The sequence below is a fragment of the Gobio gobio genome (assembly GCF_949357685.1).
Source record: "Gobio gobio genome assembly, chromosome: 10".
NCBI lineage: Eukaryota > Metazoa > Chordata > Actinopteri > Cypriniformes > Gobionidae > Gobio > Gobio gobio.
The window spans coordinates 18,945,607-18,961,444 of NC_137116.1; the positions used below are offsets into that span (position 1 = coordinate 18,945,607).

Below are 15,838 nucleotides of genomic sequence, written 5' to 3' on the forward strand. Positions count from 1 at the left end.
AAATATTAAATATAACATAAAAATAAGCATATTTTATATTAAAAATATCGTACTTTTAGAGGTTAATAAATGCATAAATTGATAGAATTAATTTGATCAAAGATGGTGATAACATTTATAAAAAAAAAATTTTGGAATCACACTTGTGACCTTCGTGCCCAAATGTGTCCACGAGGGCGGGATTAAGGGCTGTTATGCGAGGGTGGCTTGAGGGTTAAACATTCTGACTTTGAAAGATATATCGAGTTATGCCACCATGTGGCCAAATGGAGCACTGACTGGAAATTAAAATGGGTTCATTCATATTAACATTTGATTATTATGGTAGAATTATACATTACATGATCCCACATTTTCAAATGGAAGAATTGTTTGTATTAATTAATCAAATATATATTTGTACTACTACAATCTTAAACAATATGATGTTGAGATAGTGTATCTATGTCAACAGAATAAGTGGTAAAGCACTGTCAATAAGAATGTTAAAAAAAGGATCTTCTTTTGTGTTCCACAGATGAAAGAAATGCATGTTTGGAAGAACATAATGGTGAAAATGGTGAAAATATTTTTTTAAGCAAAAAAAAAGTATTTATTCACCTGTTAAATAGCAGTGTGATTATTAGGAGGGCCTATCTTACCATTTAGGCTGATGTTGGCATTATGTTAAATGTCTACCAGTACACCAGTAAGGTGTTTTAAAGTGTTTTAGCTTTTTCTTAACAAAACTCAAATACAGCACAAATACAAGCAGATATAACAACACAAACAAAACAATAAGTGTAGTATTGGGAACTACTAGTCACTGGTGGATCTAAAGACACAGTATGGCAACGAGTATAAAAGCATTTTACAGAAAATGTGTTTAAAGGAAAGCTAATTGAAAGAAAGCATTTGTGTTTACTGTGCTTTGCTGTGGTCTAAGTCCTACTAATGGTCTGCGTGTAATTCTGAATAGATGTTTGAAAGTATGCTGGAGTGTTCTTTTGTGGTTGGAATATTATAATGTAAGATTTTGGTATGAAATAGCTGAAGAGAATTCCATTTATACTTGCTAGCTGTGTCATTGCATTAACAAGCTGAATGTATTGGCTTTTGAGCATGAGGTGTGCAGTGAAGTAGACAATCCAGCTCACATTGTACAAAATGAGACTGAAAGTTATTGATTTCGCCTCATTGTAATTTTTCGGCAGATCTCTTCCCATGTAAGAAAATAAGAGACACAGGAAACCAAGAAACCAACCTATGAACATAACAATGCTAATAGTTACAGTGTTCCCCATTTCACAGCTGAGTATAACCTGTTCTTTAAAAGTGAATGAATCCCCGACAGCTTTGGGAGCTGAGATAGTCATCCACAGGACACAAGAAATTAAGTGAATGACAGAAAAAAATCCAACAAAGAGCCACTGTCCATTGTGCTTTACCCAAAGGCTGTGCACGTTGGGGAACTTGGCAGCCATTTTGAAGATACAAACAATTTGAAAGGAACGAACAGCCATACAGGAGAGAAAAACAGTGAAGAAAAATGCAAATATGACATTTCTCAGGAGGCAATGTGCAGATGTGGGTTTTCCAAAGAAAAAGAACACACTTATGCTAGACATAATCAAACATATCAACATAAGAAGACACATGCTACCACCAGCAGACCTCACCACTGGTGTGTTGTAATTATAGGTGAAAAGGCAAAATATGGCAATGAGTAAAATAATTAAGCATGTGGCAGAAACCATGACAGCGATGGAGGAGAATTCTGAGAACTGTAGATAGATAACAGAACGTTTCTTACATGTTGTGCTGCCCTCATCAGACCATTCACTTTCTGCACATGGAAAACAGGTATAGGGGTCCCCTGAAAAACAATGAAATAATATGAAAACCGACTTTGTGATCAAGGTCAGACAGAAATTTATTTTACAATGCATGATGGTGAGAAATATTTGTGGAAAATTAATTCACATAGATTTAAATGCCAGGTTGGTAACCTTGCAGATAATAAGAATGTGATTTATTCCAATAATGATGTCATTACAGATGGAATGTACATTTAAAATATTATTTATTATAATTTACAAACTTATTTAAGCACAATCACTCAATGTGTGTTGCCTTTCAGTCGGTCACTACGACGTACGTCAGTAATACCGACGAATTGGGATCACTTTAGAGAGCCCCAATCAGCTTTGAGATTTAGAGAACAGGCCAATGGGCCATTGGCGTGCGAGATTTGCATCTCGCGCTCCGCCCCGCGCCGCGGGTATAAATAGGAAGCGAGAGCAACGCACTGACGTCATTCACTTCGGAGCCGAACGGCGTAGATGAAGAGTCAAAGACTTCCTGTTTACCTATCAGAGAAGATTCAACAGAGAACTTTGAGGATGCTGTGCTGGTGTGACGGCATTTCTCCAGTGCAACCGCGAGAACTCAACTGCAGTGAAACATTTGCTGTTTAAACAGCACCGTTGGTATCGGTGGGCGTTTCCTTGAGTGCAAACACAGGCTTCACTATCTCCTGTGTGTTGCCGCGGTCTGTCTTGGGTGCTTCAGCACTTCTGAAAAGAGCATTTCCTCACAAAAAGAGCAACACGGGTGTGACACTGCATCTTTTTCAAGACGTCATTCCACCCGTGCGTTTCTGGATGCGGTTGTTTCCTGTCCTGACGGCCATGATCCCTCTCGCATAAACATGTTGAGACCGTGTTCGTGGGTGATCCTTGTTCTCTCAGGGGAACGGGATCACGTCGACGCGCTGGTCATCTCACCTTCCGCGTGAGGGTTTGAGTGTTCAGCGTGTGCCGTCTAGCTGCTGGGTGACAGCGTGGGTTGCCACGGCAGCTCAGCGTGCTTCACTCGGCGCCTCCGCATGTTGAGACTGTGTTTGTGGGGGGTCTATGCTCTCTCATGAGAGCATAGCCACGTCAGCGTGTTGTTCGTCTAGCCTTTTTCATAAGGGCTTGAGTGTTCAGCGCGCCGTGTGCCATCTCACGGCCACGCCCACTGTCTCACGTGTCTGCTGATAACTTACAGATGGGATTGTTGGCCTTAAAAAGGGGACCTAGCGTTTCATTTGGGGCTCTAGCAGAGGACAGATGTCAATCGCTGCATCGGAGAGAGGGCTGTTATGTGTTGAAAATGAAGATGAGGCTGAGATTCCCGCTATAATAATGGGCGCTCGTGCTGAATCCGATTCATACTTGACAGCCATGCTTTCCCGGGTGGCTGAGGCATAGTGCAACGCATAAATCGCCTTGCCTTTCCCGGATGTGCGTTGGAAGGCTTTTGCATTGTGGAACTATTGGTGCCAAAATATGGAACACCAATAGGGCCATAATCTGTATAAAGTTTTCCTCTCTCTCACTACCCTCATCGGTGGGGTGGCAGTGCCACTGGCAGGCCACCTCCGCCCTGCTTAGTGCACGAGGGTAGTTCTGAGCCGAGGTTGAGCTGCGCACTGCGCTGGCCCTTGGCTAGACGATGTCCACCCTGGTCCAGAAACACCATTGACCCGGATTTGGTTCGGAATTGTTCTTCCCCCGGAGGAGGCCCAGGTGGAAAACCATTAGTAATTCTGTTCCGCCACTGGGGTTAAAAACAGCCAGTGGTACCCAAAAAAAAAAAAAAAAAAAAAATATATATATATATATATATATATATATATATATATATATATATATATATATATATATATAAAAAGATCAGTTCCAATATCTCTGGGTCTCGGAGTTCAGGAATGCCAGCGTGTTACGCTACAAGCCTCGACGCTCTCATTCCCCTCTTCTCAGCGGTGCGTGGACGACAGTGCGTGACGCTATGCCTCGCTGCTCTTGTTCCCCGCTGAGGAAGGAGGTGAGGCAGACCGTGTGCAACGCCACAAAGCCTTGCCACGCTCAGCCCCTCCTTCATTTGGAAAGCGCGCTTGGCGGTGTACAACGCCCCCATGCCTTGTCAGCCTCTGGTGCCTCTCCAAATCGCCAGCAGGGGGTGCCAGCTGTGGGAACGCACTCAAGCGGCCTTCCCACACTCGAACACCCCCTCAGCGGATGCAGGTCGTGTGTCAGACCCAGACCCCTACACGGACCACTCCCATGTCGTCCTAGGGTCCCTGCGTTCCGCCTCGCTGCCCTGCTGCGGGTACGTCTGTGGTACCGACTGGTTAGCGCTCCCCAGCCCGTCTCGCTGGGTCATCCGTACCATCAGACTCAGCTTGCGATTCAGTTCGCCCGGCATCCGCAAATGTTCGGGGGCGTTCACTTCACGTCTGTTGCGTAGGTGGATGCCCCCGTGCTTCAGGTGGAGATCGCTGTCCTACTGGCGAAGGACGCGATAGAGCCGGTCCCTCCAGCCGATATGAAGTCCGGGTTCTACAGCCCGTACTTCATTGTACCCAAGAAAGGCAGCGGGCTACGGCCAATCCTGGATCTGCGTTACCTGAACCGCTCCCTCCACAGGATGCCGTTCCGTATGTTAATGCAGAAACGCATCTTCAGGTGCGTTTGTCCCCGAGATTGGTTTGCAGCGATCGACCTGAAGGACGCGTACTTTCATGTCTCGATTCTCCCTCGACACAGACCGTTTCTACGCTTTGCATTCGACGGACGAGCATATCAGTACAAAGTCCTGCCCTTTGGGCTGTCCCTGTCGCCCTGTGTCTTCACGAAAGCCATTGCTCCCATGAGAGAGCGTGGTGTTCACATTCTCAACTATCTCGACGACTGGCTGATTTTTGCCCAGTCGCGGGAGCAGTTGTGCGAACACAGGGACATGATGCTTCGGCACCTCAGCCGGTTGGGTCTTCGGGTCAACTGGGAGAAGAGCAAACTCTGTCCCGTACAGAGGATCTCTTTTCTCGGGATGGAGATCGACTCGGTCGCCATGACAGCGCGCCTCACCGAGGAGCGCGTCCAGTCGGTGTTGAGCTGCTTGATTACGTTCAAACGCAGTACAGCGGTACCACTGAAACAATTTCAGAGGCTCCTGGGGCATATGGCAGCAGCAGCCGCAGTAACGCCGCTAGGGCTGCTCCATATGAGACCGCTTCAACACTGGCTACATGACCGAGTCCCGAGATGGGCATGCCACAGCGGATTCCTCCGTGTCCAAGTGACGCCGAGATGCCGCCAAACCTTCAGCCCGTGGTCGGACCCTTCATTTCTATGGGCAGGAGTGCCTCTAGAACAAGTGTCCAGGCATTCTGTTGTCTCCACGGATGCCTCATCCAAGGGCTGGGGTGCCACGTACAACGGGCTTGCAGTCTCGGGTCTGTGGACGTGGCCCCAACTACAATGGCATATCAATTGCCTGGAGTTGCTGGCAGTTCGTCTTGCTCAAAGACAAGCACATTCTGGTCCGGACGGACAGCACTGCGGCCGTTGCGTACATCAACAAACAGGGTGGTCTACGCTCCCGCCGCATGTCCCTACTCGCCCGCCATCTCCTTCTGTGAAGTCAGAAGCATCTGAGGTCCCTTCGTGCCATCAACATTCCGGGCCCGCTCAATCGTGTGGCCGACGAGCTGTTACGGTTGCCCGTGCTACCCGGGGAGTGGAGACTCCACCCCTAGGTGGTCCAGCTGATTTGGAGTCGCTTTGGGGCCGCACAGATCGATCTGTTTGCCGCCCCGACACGACCCACTGCCAGTGGTACTATTCCCTTATCGAGGGAACCCTCGGCACGGATGCCCTGGCACACAGTTGGCCCCGGGGCCTACGCAAATATGCATTCCCCCCAGTGAGCCTTCTTGCACAGAAACTGTGCAAGGTCAGGGAGGACGAGGAGCAGCTCCTCTTGGTAGCTCCGTACTGGCCCAACAGGACTTGGTTCCCGGAACTAGTGCTCCTCGCGACAGCACCTCCTTGGCCCATTCCTCTGAGGAAGGACCTCCTGACTCAGAGACGCGGCACCCTGTGGCACCCGCGTCCGGACCTCTGGAAACTCCATGTCTGGTCCCTGGACGGGATGCAGAGGTTTTAGGTGACCTACCGCAAGCGGTAGTTGACACCATCACTTCCGCCAGAGCCCCCTCTACGAGACGGCTATATGCGTTGAAGTGGAACCTGTTCGTCGACTGGTGCTCTTCTCACCGAGAAGACCCCCGAAAGTGTTCGGTCAGATCTGTGCTCTCTTTTCTTCAAGACGGGTTGGAGCGAAAGCTGTCTCCCTCCACCCTCAAGTTGTATGTTGCCGCTGTAGCTGCAAATCATGACCTGGTTAATGGTGAGTCCTTAGGCAAGCACAATCTGATCGTCACTGTCCTTAGGGGGGCAAGGAGATTAAATCCGCCTCGTCCTCCCTTTATACCCTCTTGGGACTTGACTCTGGTGCTGACCGCACTGCAGAGGGAGCCCTTTGAGCCTTTACAGTCAGCGGAGCTTAAGATCTTGTCTCTAAAGACAATACTCCTGATTGCATTGGCCTCAGTTAAGAGGGTAGAGGACCTGCAGGCATTTTTGGTCGACGAATCGTGCCTGGGATTCGGGCCAGGTGACTCTCAGGTAACCCTGAGACCCCGGCCTGGATATGTGCCCAAAGTTCCCACTACTCCCTTCCGGGACCAAGTGGTGAGCCTGCAAGCGCTGCCTTCGGAGGAGGCAGACCCAGCCACGGCTTTTCTCTGTCCAGTTCGCACCCTGCGCATCTATGTTGACAGAATGCAAAGCTTTAGGACCTCAGAGCAGCTCTTCGTCTGTTACGGAGGACAGCAGAAGGGAAAGGCTGTCTCCAAGCAGAGGATGGCCCACTGGATAGTGGATGCCATCGTCTTGGCTTATGAAGCCCAAGACGTGCCCTGCCCGCTCGGGTTAAGAGCCCACTCCACTAGGGGTGTTGCTTCTTCCTTGGTGCTGGCTCGTGGCGCCTCGCTGACAGATATTTGTAGAGCTGCGGGCTGGGCGACACCAAACACGTTCGCTAGGTTTTATAGCCTACGTGTGGAACCGGTTGCTTCTCGTGTGCTCGCTTCCCATAGTCAGCAATACTGAAGCTCTTGTTCTAGTGTCGGCTTGCTGCGCCACTCCCTTCCCCATGGAACGGATACGTGCGCTATATTCTCCAGTCGAGTTCCCAGGATTGGTGAACCCTGTTGAGTCCTCCGCACCCCTCGGCAGTCGGATGTGGCGGAGCGTCCTCACCCTCACCCTGCGTGAATCTCCCCGCCTGCTTCAGAACGGGGTCTGAGGGGCTCTCGCTGGGCGCTGGAAGTGGTAGTAACTGTGGCGTTTTCCATAGGGATCCCAATTCGTCTGTCTTACCGACGTACGTCGTAGTGACCTACTGAAAGGGAATGTCTCGGTCACGTATGGTAACCCTCGTTCCCTGAAGGAGGGAACGGAGACGTACGTCCCGTCGCCACAGTTCCTTCCATCACTGCAGGGCCGAGCCACTAGTTCGGCTCCTCAGTGAAAAACGTCAGTGCGTAGCTCTCGCTTCCTATTTATACCTGCGGGGCGGAGCGCGAGATGCAAATCTTGCACGCCAATGGCCCATTGGCCTGTTCTCTAAATCTCGAAGCTGATAGGGGCTCTCTAAAGTGATCCCAATTCGTCGGTATTACCGACGTACGTCTCCGTTCCCTCCTTCAGGGAACGAGGGTTACCATACGTAACCGAGACGTTTTCTTTTACTAGGTTTCTGTCAAAAAGTATACATTTACATTTTATGTATAACGGCACTTTTTTTTTTTTTATGTGCAAAACACATCTCTGATATCATTTTAATGATTGGAATCATGTAATTTGATTCAGTCAGACAACACATGGATAAGTTAACCCCTAGCGGCTACTTGCCTTAAACAAGCTATAACAACTAAATGTTAAAATTTTCAGTTTATTTCCCCTATTACAGCGGACTGAAGAAGCTGAAATGGCAAGGTTTTTCTGTTCATTGCTTAAAGTACTCACGAGAATAATTCACATAGCTGTTACGTGGACATTTTTTACACAGAAAACAGCAACTATGAAATCCATCAGGTTCCCTCGAAAATCCTTTTTTGCACTCAACAGAACAGTTTGAGAAAGGAACCTTTATAGAATGAGAAAAAGTGTTATTGAAATTAATCTAAGTCAGGTAAATGTTTAAATAAGTACTCACCAAAAAGATAACTTACAGAAACATTGTTATGCCAGGACAAGAGAGAGTTGATGATAGTAAAAGTAATTTCTGGATATGTATCATATATGCCCACCATATCAAATCGTGGAGGATTTGTTTCAGTACGCCAGCGTACGACTGCAAAACTGACAGTTGGATCACCATTATCATCATATTTCACCTGACGGCCGTTAAGTGGAAAGTCCAACTTCTTGATTTGTCCTAGAAGCTGTTGTAAAGTGTGGCAAACAAATATAATAAATGCTGTTAATATTAGAATGACTATTTATTTTCCTTAAAATTTTCATTATCATCTTATGATGCATTTACTCACCATGTATGGCTTAACTATTATGTTTTTGCGGCATTCGTTCATGTCACACTGCAGAACCTTATGTAATGCATGAGCTATGGTATATATGGCAGCATAGATGGCATAGGAGAATGTGGGATTTTCATTTATAATGTCCTCTGCGGTCAACAATGTGCAGCAATCACAATCTTGATTACATGTCTTACTATTACTCTTGACTTCATTATCAGCACTATCATTAGTTGTTCCCCTGTCTTTATAGATGAATTCATTAAATCCGGGCAAAGACAACAATCTTTCTGTAATGCCAATAACTGTTCCAATATTCCCAATTCCTGGCTCTCTTGGAAGCTGTTGATTCATAGCCCATGTTTCACTTGCAATCCATACTTTGTCTTGGATGTTGTTCGCTATGGCTGCTTTGATAATGTTGCTTGCATATTGTGGCACAGCGAAAACAACAATGACATTGATGTTAAGCATATCAATCTTTTTAAGTGTTAGACTGTAGTTTGCCCTTTGACTTAGAGCCTCTTGATAGGCCAAACAAATTCCAGTATTGTGTATATACTTGTTAAATAGTCTTAGGCCGTCTTCACTGTAATCGTCTTGGCTACCAAGAAAGGCAACCCAGTTCCACTTAAACCACTGTATGATACGAATAATCATCTCTATCAGGTCTTTGTTGCTGGGCACTGTTCTTAGAAACGAGGGGTACTGAACTTTATTACTTAAAGCATAGCTGGAAGCTCCATAATTCACCTTTGAAAGAAGAGAAAAATAGTATTATGTGTTGTAGTATTTATTTTTAAAAATTAAAAGGGGAATGAAAAAAAATAATTTACCAATGGTATAAGGTCCATTGTGATCAGAGGTGCAATAGTAATAGTTTGTGTACTTCCATATGGCCCTGTTAAAGCAATCACTTTAGGCTGATAGTTATTGAGTTTTTCTTTAGGTTTTATTGATCCATTTTTTGAGATAAAACTGAAGACTGAAGGGAAATTCTTTGTGTCAGAACAATGGTCAAATATTTCATAGCCCAGAGAAACATTGGGCAGAAGAGTGGTGGAGTTATTAATTTCCTCAACAGCAAATCTCATCACTTGGAACATCTGATGGCCAGACTTTGAGAAAGTGTATCTAGAACACAGTAGTGAGGAAGTGAATTGCGTTTCATTGATTCTTTGTTTTAATATATATATATATATATATATATATATATATATATATATATATATATATATATATATATATATATATATATATATATATATATATATATATATATATATATATATATATATATATATTAATATTAAATATTGAGAAAAATGCTGCTGCAAGTGATTTCTTACCTGGAGCATTCAATGGCTTCTGGGGAGAACAGAGGTGTTGCATGTTGAACTTCATGTAAAGCAAAAAGGCCACCCAATAAGTAATCTCCTTCCAAGCTGAACTTAGATTCTAAGCAAGAAACCTTGAAAGAGAAACAAATAAAGGCCAAAAGGAAAAGATAAATACTACTCAGAAGCATGGTTTATGATGGACCGTTGGTTGTGAAACTGGAATCTGTAGTGGCAACCCATAGAAGTCAGGTTCATATACAACAATGGAATTTGCTTACAACACAATTCAATTTGCTTAAACAAAGTACAATTTCCATATCTAAACTCAAAAAAGTTTACATCAATCTGTTATTAAGTAGAGCATTACACCACATCACAAACAGCTGCAAAATATCACTTTAAATATACAGAGTTTTAACATTACTGACTAGCCTCATTACCTCCTTCTTATTAATAGCCTATATTAATATAATCTCAAATATTAGCTTTAGAAAAAATCAGAGGAGCCAATTTATGGAACAAGTTCACACACACACACACACACACACACACACACACACACACACACACACACACACACACACACACACACACACACACACACACACACACACACACACACACACACACACTGATTCAAACTCTCTTAAAACAACCTGCTTTAACAGATGTATTACAATTATAATTCACAATATTTCTTTGTTTACAGCATAACATGGCTTTGTAATCAGTGCATTGTGTACAGATTTTATGAGATTGTGTGATCTGTTGAGGTCAACCATGGAGTGGGGCATAAGTGTGGCACCCAATTTATTTTAGAAATGTACTAGTTCATGTTATACATTGTTTAACTTCACAAATATAATGTTTTTCTGAAGGTGAAGTGGTTGGCCTTTGAAACTGAGGTGTAACAAGCAGGGATCAACATTAGTGTTTTGATAAGTGCTTGAACCCCGGTTTCAGTCAAGGTGCCGCTTAGCTACTGATGAATGCAGACAGCAAGTGGACTTATATGCAATACAAGAAGATATAAAGGTATATATTTATATATATAAAAGAAAAGAAAAGAAAAGAAAAGAAAAGAAAAGAAAAGAAAAGCAGTGTGTCTTTCAGGTTAGGGGGTTTAATCATTTTGCATTTTGATTGCATGTGTATATATATATATATATATATATGCAACAATACAGTTAGTCCACGGTTCAATACATACCTCGGTTTTTAACCACGGTTTTCGGTTCGGTTCGGTTCTGATGGCTTGTCACATCAGTTTTTTGCTATTCTATTTTTAAGCGACAGGAACAGCAAGAGGTTAAGGAGAAAAAATACTTTTTTATTGCAATACTCTTTCTTTCTTTTACTTAAAAGAATTGAAAAACCTTACTTAAACTTAAAACTTTACTTTAAAAAAAAACCTTGTACACATTCCTAGTGTATTGTATAATATAAAATAAATATATATAAAGGTTTACACTGGCAGCTCAGAGCAGTACAGCAACATTTAAGTATGAAATTGAATGAATACATGTAAATGTCACAGGTTGGAGCGGACCGCGTGAGTCCCGCTCCTCCCTTAGTTTCCACCTCGGGGAGGTTCCCAGGGATACCCCAGACGACCGGACACAACGAGGACACTGGAGTAAGGTTTAAAATTACAAATCTTTATTAATTTACTTAAAATGGGGGAAGGGGAAGTGAAGGGGCTAAAATCCAAGAGGACTGGAGGGTGAGGACACACCGCCTCAGAGCTCGCCGGCTCTTGTCGCAGGAGAACCTCAGATAAGTCGTCTCGTCCCTTTACTCAATGTCTGGCTTCAATGTCCTGCTATTTGCTCACTCGACTCTTTCTTTCTCTTTCCCAGGTCGGACCTTTCGGGGGATTTACGCCACGGCTCACTCCTTCTCCTGGGCACAGGGATATAAAGGGTAAGTGCTGGGAACGGGGGCGACAGGGGTACCTCTCTCCTCGGGCGTGGTCCGACGGCTTCCTTTAGGAATGGATCAAGGGGCCGGCATCATAGAAGTAGGTACCTCCAGGGCATCCGCTGGATCTGGGTCAATACTGGGACTTTTGTTTGGCATACAGGTAAGTATAACTTCGCTCAATGGATATCACTCACAGACTCCGTAGACACGGTTCATCAGTTTCTCTCTCTCTTCGTCTCAGGCTCCGTGATAGCGGTGGCTCAAGGGGGACTTGACCACGGCGGTGGTGCTGGATCGGGCGCTTCTCTAGGTGGCTTCACACAGGTAAGTGCAGGTAAGTATGACTTTGCTCCGAGCGTGTGTGAGCGTTCCCCTCTCCTCCACTCGGGCACTGCACACGCACACACAATTTCCTCCGACACAGGCACGTATCAATAGGGGGGTTGGGATGGGGATCGCTGAAGCGCTGGTATAGCGAAGAACCAACCAGAGGAACGTCGCTGCTACACAACCCCGGCGGCTTTCACTGTCCGCTGTCTCTGGCTCTCCCACGCTCTCTCTCCGCGGTGGGGCCACTCGTGTTCCTAGTTTCAACGTCACAAGGCTCACAAATGATACACTTCCGATGAATTTGTTACTGTATACGTTTCTCAGGGTACTCACACATTGATCAACCCGTGTGCTCGTCTTATTCTCTCCTTCAGTGTCTGGCTCACGTCCTGGCCGCTGTGCTCTCTCTCCCGAAGGGATTTGTTCATCAGCACTTCCGGCAACTCTCCTGCATGTAACTTCTCAGAATCGGACACACACTTGACACTTGAATCACAATGCAAAACTCGGTCTGTTTTATACTCAGCCTCGTCTCTTTTCTTCTCTTTGTAGTTCTCCGGATCTTTGATCGCTCAGTCCACAATATCCACCTCGTGTTATCCTTTGTGTTTGCCCAGATGCCCAGATCCTCTCGCCGCAACGGCTGGAAGCGGTTACCACCACGCTCAGCTTGAGCCCGACCCGGAACTAACAGCTGTGGCTGTGTATGACCGCTGCAACGACTGACCCGCCAACTGAATTCTGGAAGCCCTCTTTATACTCCTCCTACTTCCCCTTCATCCAATCCGGAGATCGCGCTGTTCATTGGAGCACCTGCCACCGATTATCTCTGATTTTGGCGCTGGAACGGGAACCCGGAAGTAGTGGTGTTTGATCCGGGCGGAACCAATCTCTGCCACTATGGTTCCGCCCCAGGAATAGTCACATCGTGACATAAACATAAAACACTACATAGACTTCACTATAAAATATACATTGATTCTTATTAAAGCTACTGTATTAGTTTTTCAGTCAAGAGCAGAGAGTGATTTTCTCTTTGTCTTTTGTTGTTGTATTAACATTAAAGGGATAGTTCGCTCAAAAATGAAAATTCTGTCATCGAGAAATGAATACAGGTTTGGAACAATATTAGAGTGAGTAAATAATGACATAATTTTAGAGGTGAACTGTCCCTTTAAGAACAGCGTGTGCACTAGGCTGCACTGCTGTCAATTTATCTAATATACAGACACATGCCGATTTTACTTTCACTTTAGACATAACCGACTGTGTTTATGTTAACCTTGTGTGTATTTGACAGTATTAGCGCAGTAAGACGACTACTTAGTCCAGTAGTGGTGCAACGGATCACAAAACTCACGGTTCGGATCACACTACGGATCATGAGTCATGGATCGGATCATTTTTCGGATCAGAATAAAAGGGGGAGGAGACTATTTTTATTTGTTTTCCATTTATTACATGAAAACTTTTGGTGTTAACATAACCTATATGGTTTATAGGTTAACAAGGAACTTTTGGTGTTAATCTGAATAAATCAAATTTGACTAAAAACAACCTGAGACGTGAAAATGGGCCTGAGCTTTTTTTCTTTTTTTTTTTTTTAAAGATTAGGATGTCAACATTCTCAGGGAGAGTAGACCTCTCACACTTGTCAGCATTGCAATTCTCTTTGTAGGCCTATACACTATTTTATAGATATCATGTTTAAACGCACTACACTTTACTACAAAGTTTTATTGAATTCATTACTTTGTATTTATATAGCCTAATACCTACTTTTGATGTATATATTACATTGCTCATGCAAATTGCAAAACAGACAATAGACTATGTTAAAATAACAAACATTTCAAATTAAAACTTACGCTTTTCTTTCGTTTTTAAATCTTTTTACAAGAAATCCTGCAGGTCATAAAGAACTTTGTTTTTCCACCTCCAAGAAAGGACAGGTGCTCTCCATTATTTCTCCTTGTTTACTTAAAGGCCGTTTTCCTTGCTTTACTCGAGGCAAAAAGCCTCGAGTAGATGTTACATTATATGCATGTTACATTATATGCATCTATGGTGGAATTACTAGATTTTCGCATCGATACATGTTTGTTTTAATGCGGATGCGCTGTCACTTTAATTCAGCGCCAGCACATCAAACAATAGACCCTGTGCGGAAACGATCAGCACAGCTGTATGGCTATGCGCTCCTGGAACGCACTGAATGACCGAAGCCGCGTGCAGTGAAAGCTGTATCCGTTAACATGGGTACGGAACAAATACGCACTGCAAACGGAGTACGTGTGAAACGGGCGTCGGCAGGTGCCATGCTCTATGTTTGCGCCACTTTCATATAGCTTTCTCGTGCCACAGTGCCTACATAATGTTACAGTTTTGTCCACACCCTTCTTCCGTCATCATTATATTTTACGGGGAAGCCAAAATGCTCCCATACATGCGATTTGAATGATGCGGGAGGCTTTTCAAGTTCTTCTACTTCTCCGCCACTGTTGACTGATTAACATGCCCTGTTCACGTGAACACGTGTTTCTCTGAAACTCAGCATCGAGTTTAAAGGAACAAGATCACTTAAACAGCACTATAGGCAGAAAAACTGTCTTTTAGTCTGCGATCGCTAAACAATTCAGATTAATCCACAAGTTTAAATAAAATGCACAATAAATCTGCGGGTCACGTGCGTGGCGAACCGTGGGTCGTGATCTGTACGGATCACGGATCAAATGCGATCCGTTACACCCCTATAGTCCAGTAATCACGTGTTTGACAGGTGTTTAGTGCGCACGCTCGGAAAAGCGCATGTTAAAACCGTGCATATGTCACAGACACGTCAGGTTCCACCCTCCACCAATCACAGCGCACTCCATCCCCAGAGTACTGATCACTATCACCTGCACCTCATCATGGCACTCATCACCAGCACTACAAGAAGCACACGCACACAGCACTCCACGTCCGGTCTCGTTCGCATATACTGCTACCTATGCTTACCTCAAGGACTCTACCATCGATACTACCTGTCTCCAGCGTGTATCCCTTCTTCCGTGTTTCCTGTCTGCTGTGTGGGTGTGTTCCTGTCCGTCTCTCTGTCCTCCAGCGATTTCCAGTCTCCAGCGATCTCCAGTCTCCAGAAACCTCCAGGCTCCAGCGTCATTCCACCTTCGATACAAAAGACAGTAACTCTCTCTCTCATATCACCTTCCTATCTACCATCAACCGGTTTACTCACCTGCTCCACTTCCCATGCTCTACTGTGGTCAATAAACTACCATTCCTGTTAACATCTGTGTCTGCCTCCTGTCTACTTGTAACAGAAGACCGGACCATAACCGAGACCCAGTATGAGCCAACCGGATCCCTTCCAGGAATTGGTAGATGAGCTTCGGCGCACATTTCCTCCACAACCCACTCCAGTTACTGTTCATTCACCTGCACCAGCGAACACCAACCCATCTGTCAACAACCCTCCTTCACTACCTCCGTATGCTAGTCCCATGGCCAAACCGGCGCCCTACTCAGGATCGGCGGAGAATTGCAGCGGCTTCCTGCTGCAATGCACACTGGTCCTGGAGATGCAGCCGCACTTGTACCCGAGCGACACTGCAAAGATCGCCTTCATTATTTCTCAGCTCAGCGGCAAAGCATTAATGTGGGCCGATTCCATCTGGTCTCAACAGGGTGCGGTAACGCAGTCATACTCAGTGTTCATTTCCCACTTCCGGGAGGTGTTTGGGAAGCCAATCACAGATTCTTCAGCTGGTGAGAAACTTTATAATCTAAAACAAGGATCCATGTCAATTTACGATTATGCTTTGCAATTCAGAAC

At 44.9% G+C, this 15,838-nt stretch overlaps 1 protein-coding gene across 1 annotated transcript; it reads right to left on the reverse strand.

Annotated features, from left to right (window-relative positions):
- Window positions 1-920: 920 nt before the first annotated feature.
- On the reverse strand, window positions 921-9,938 carry LOC307132098 (taste receptor type 1 member 1-like; the record flags this gene model as incomplete). Its single annotated transcript, XM_079826245.1, has 6 exons — window positions 921-1,855; window positions 7,899-8,019; window positions 8,105-8,317; window positions 8,423-9,163; window positions 9,247-9,544; window positions 9,760-9,938. 6 exons carry the CDS (start codon window positions 9,936-9,938, stop codon window positions 921-923), a joined length of 2,487 nt encoding a protein of 828 aa, XP_079682371.1.
- Window positions 9,939-15,838: the final 5,900 nt, after the last annotated feature.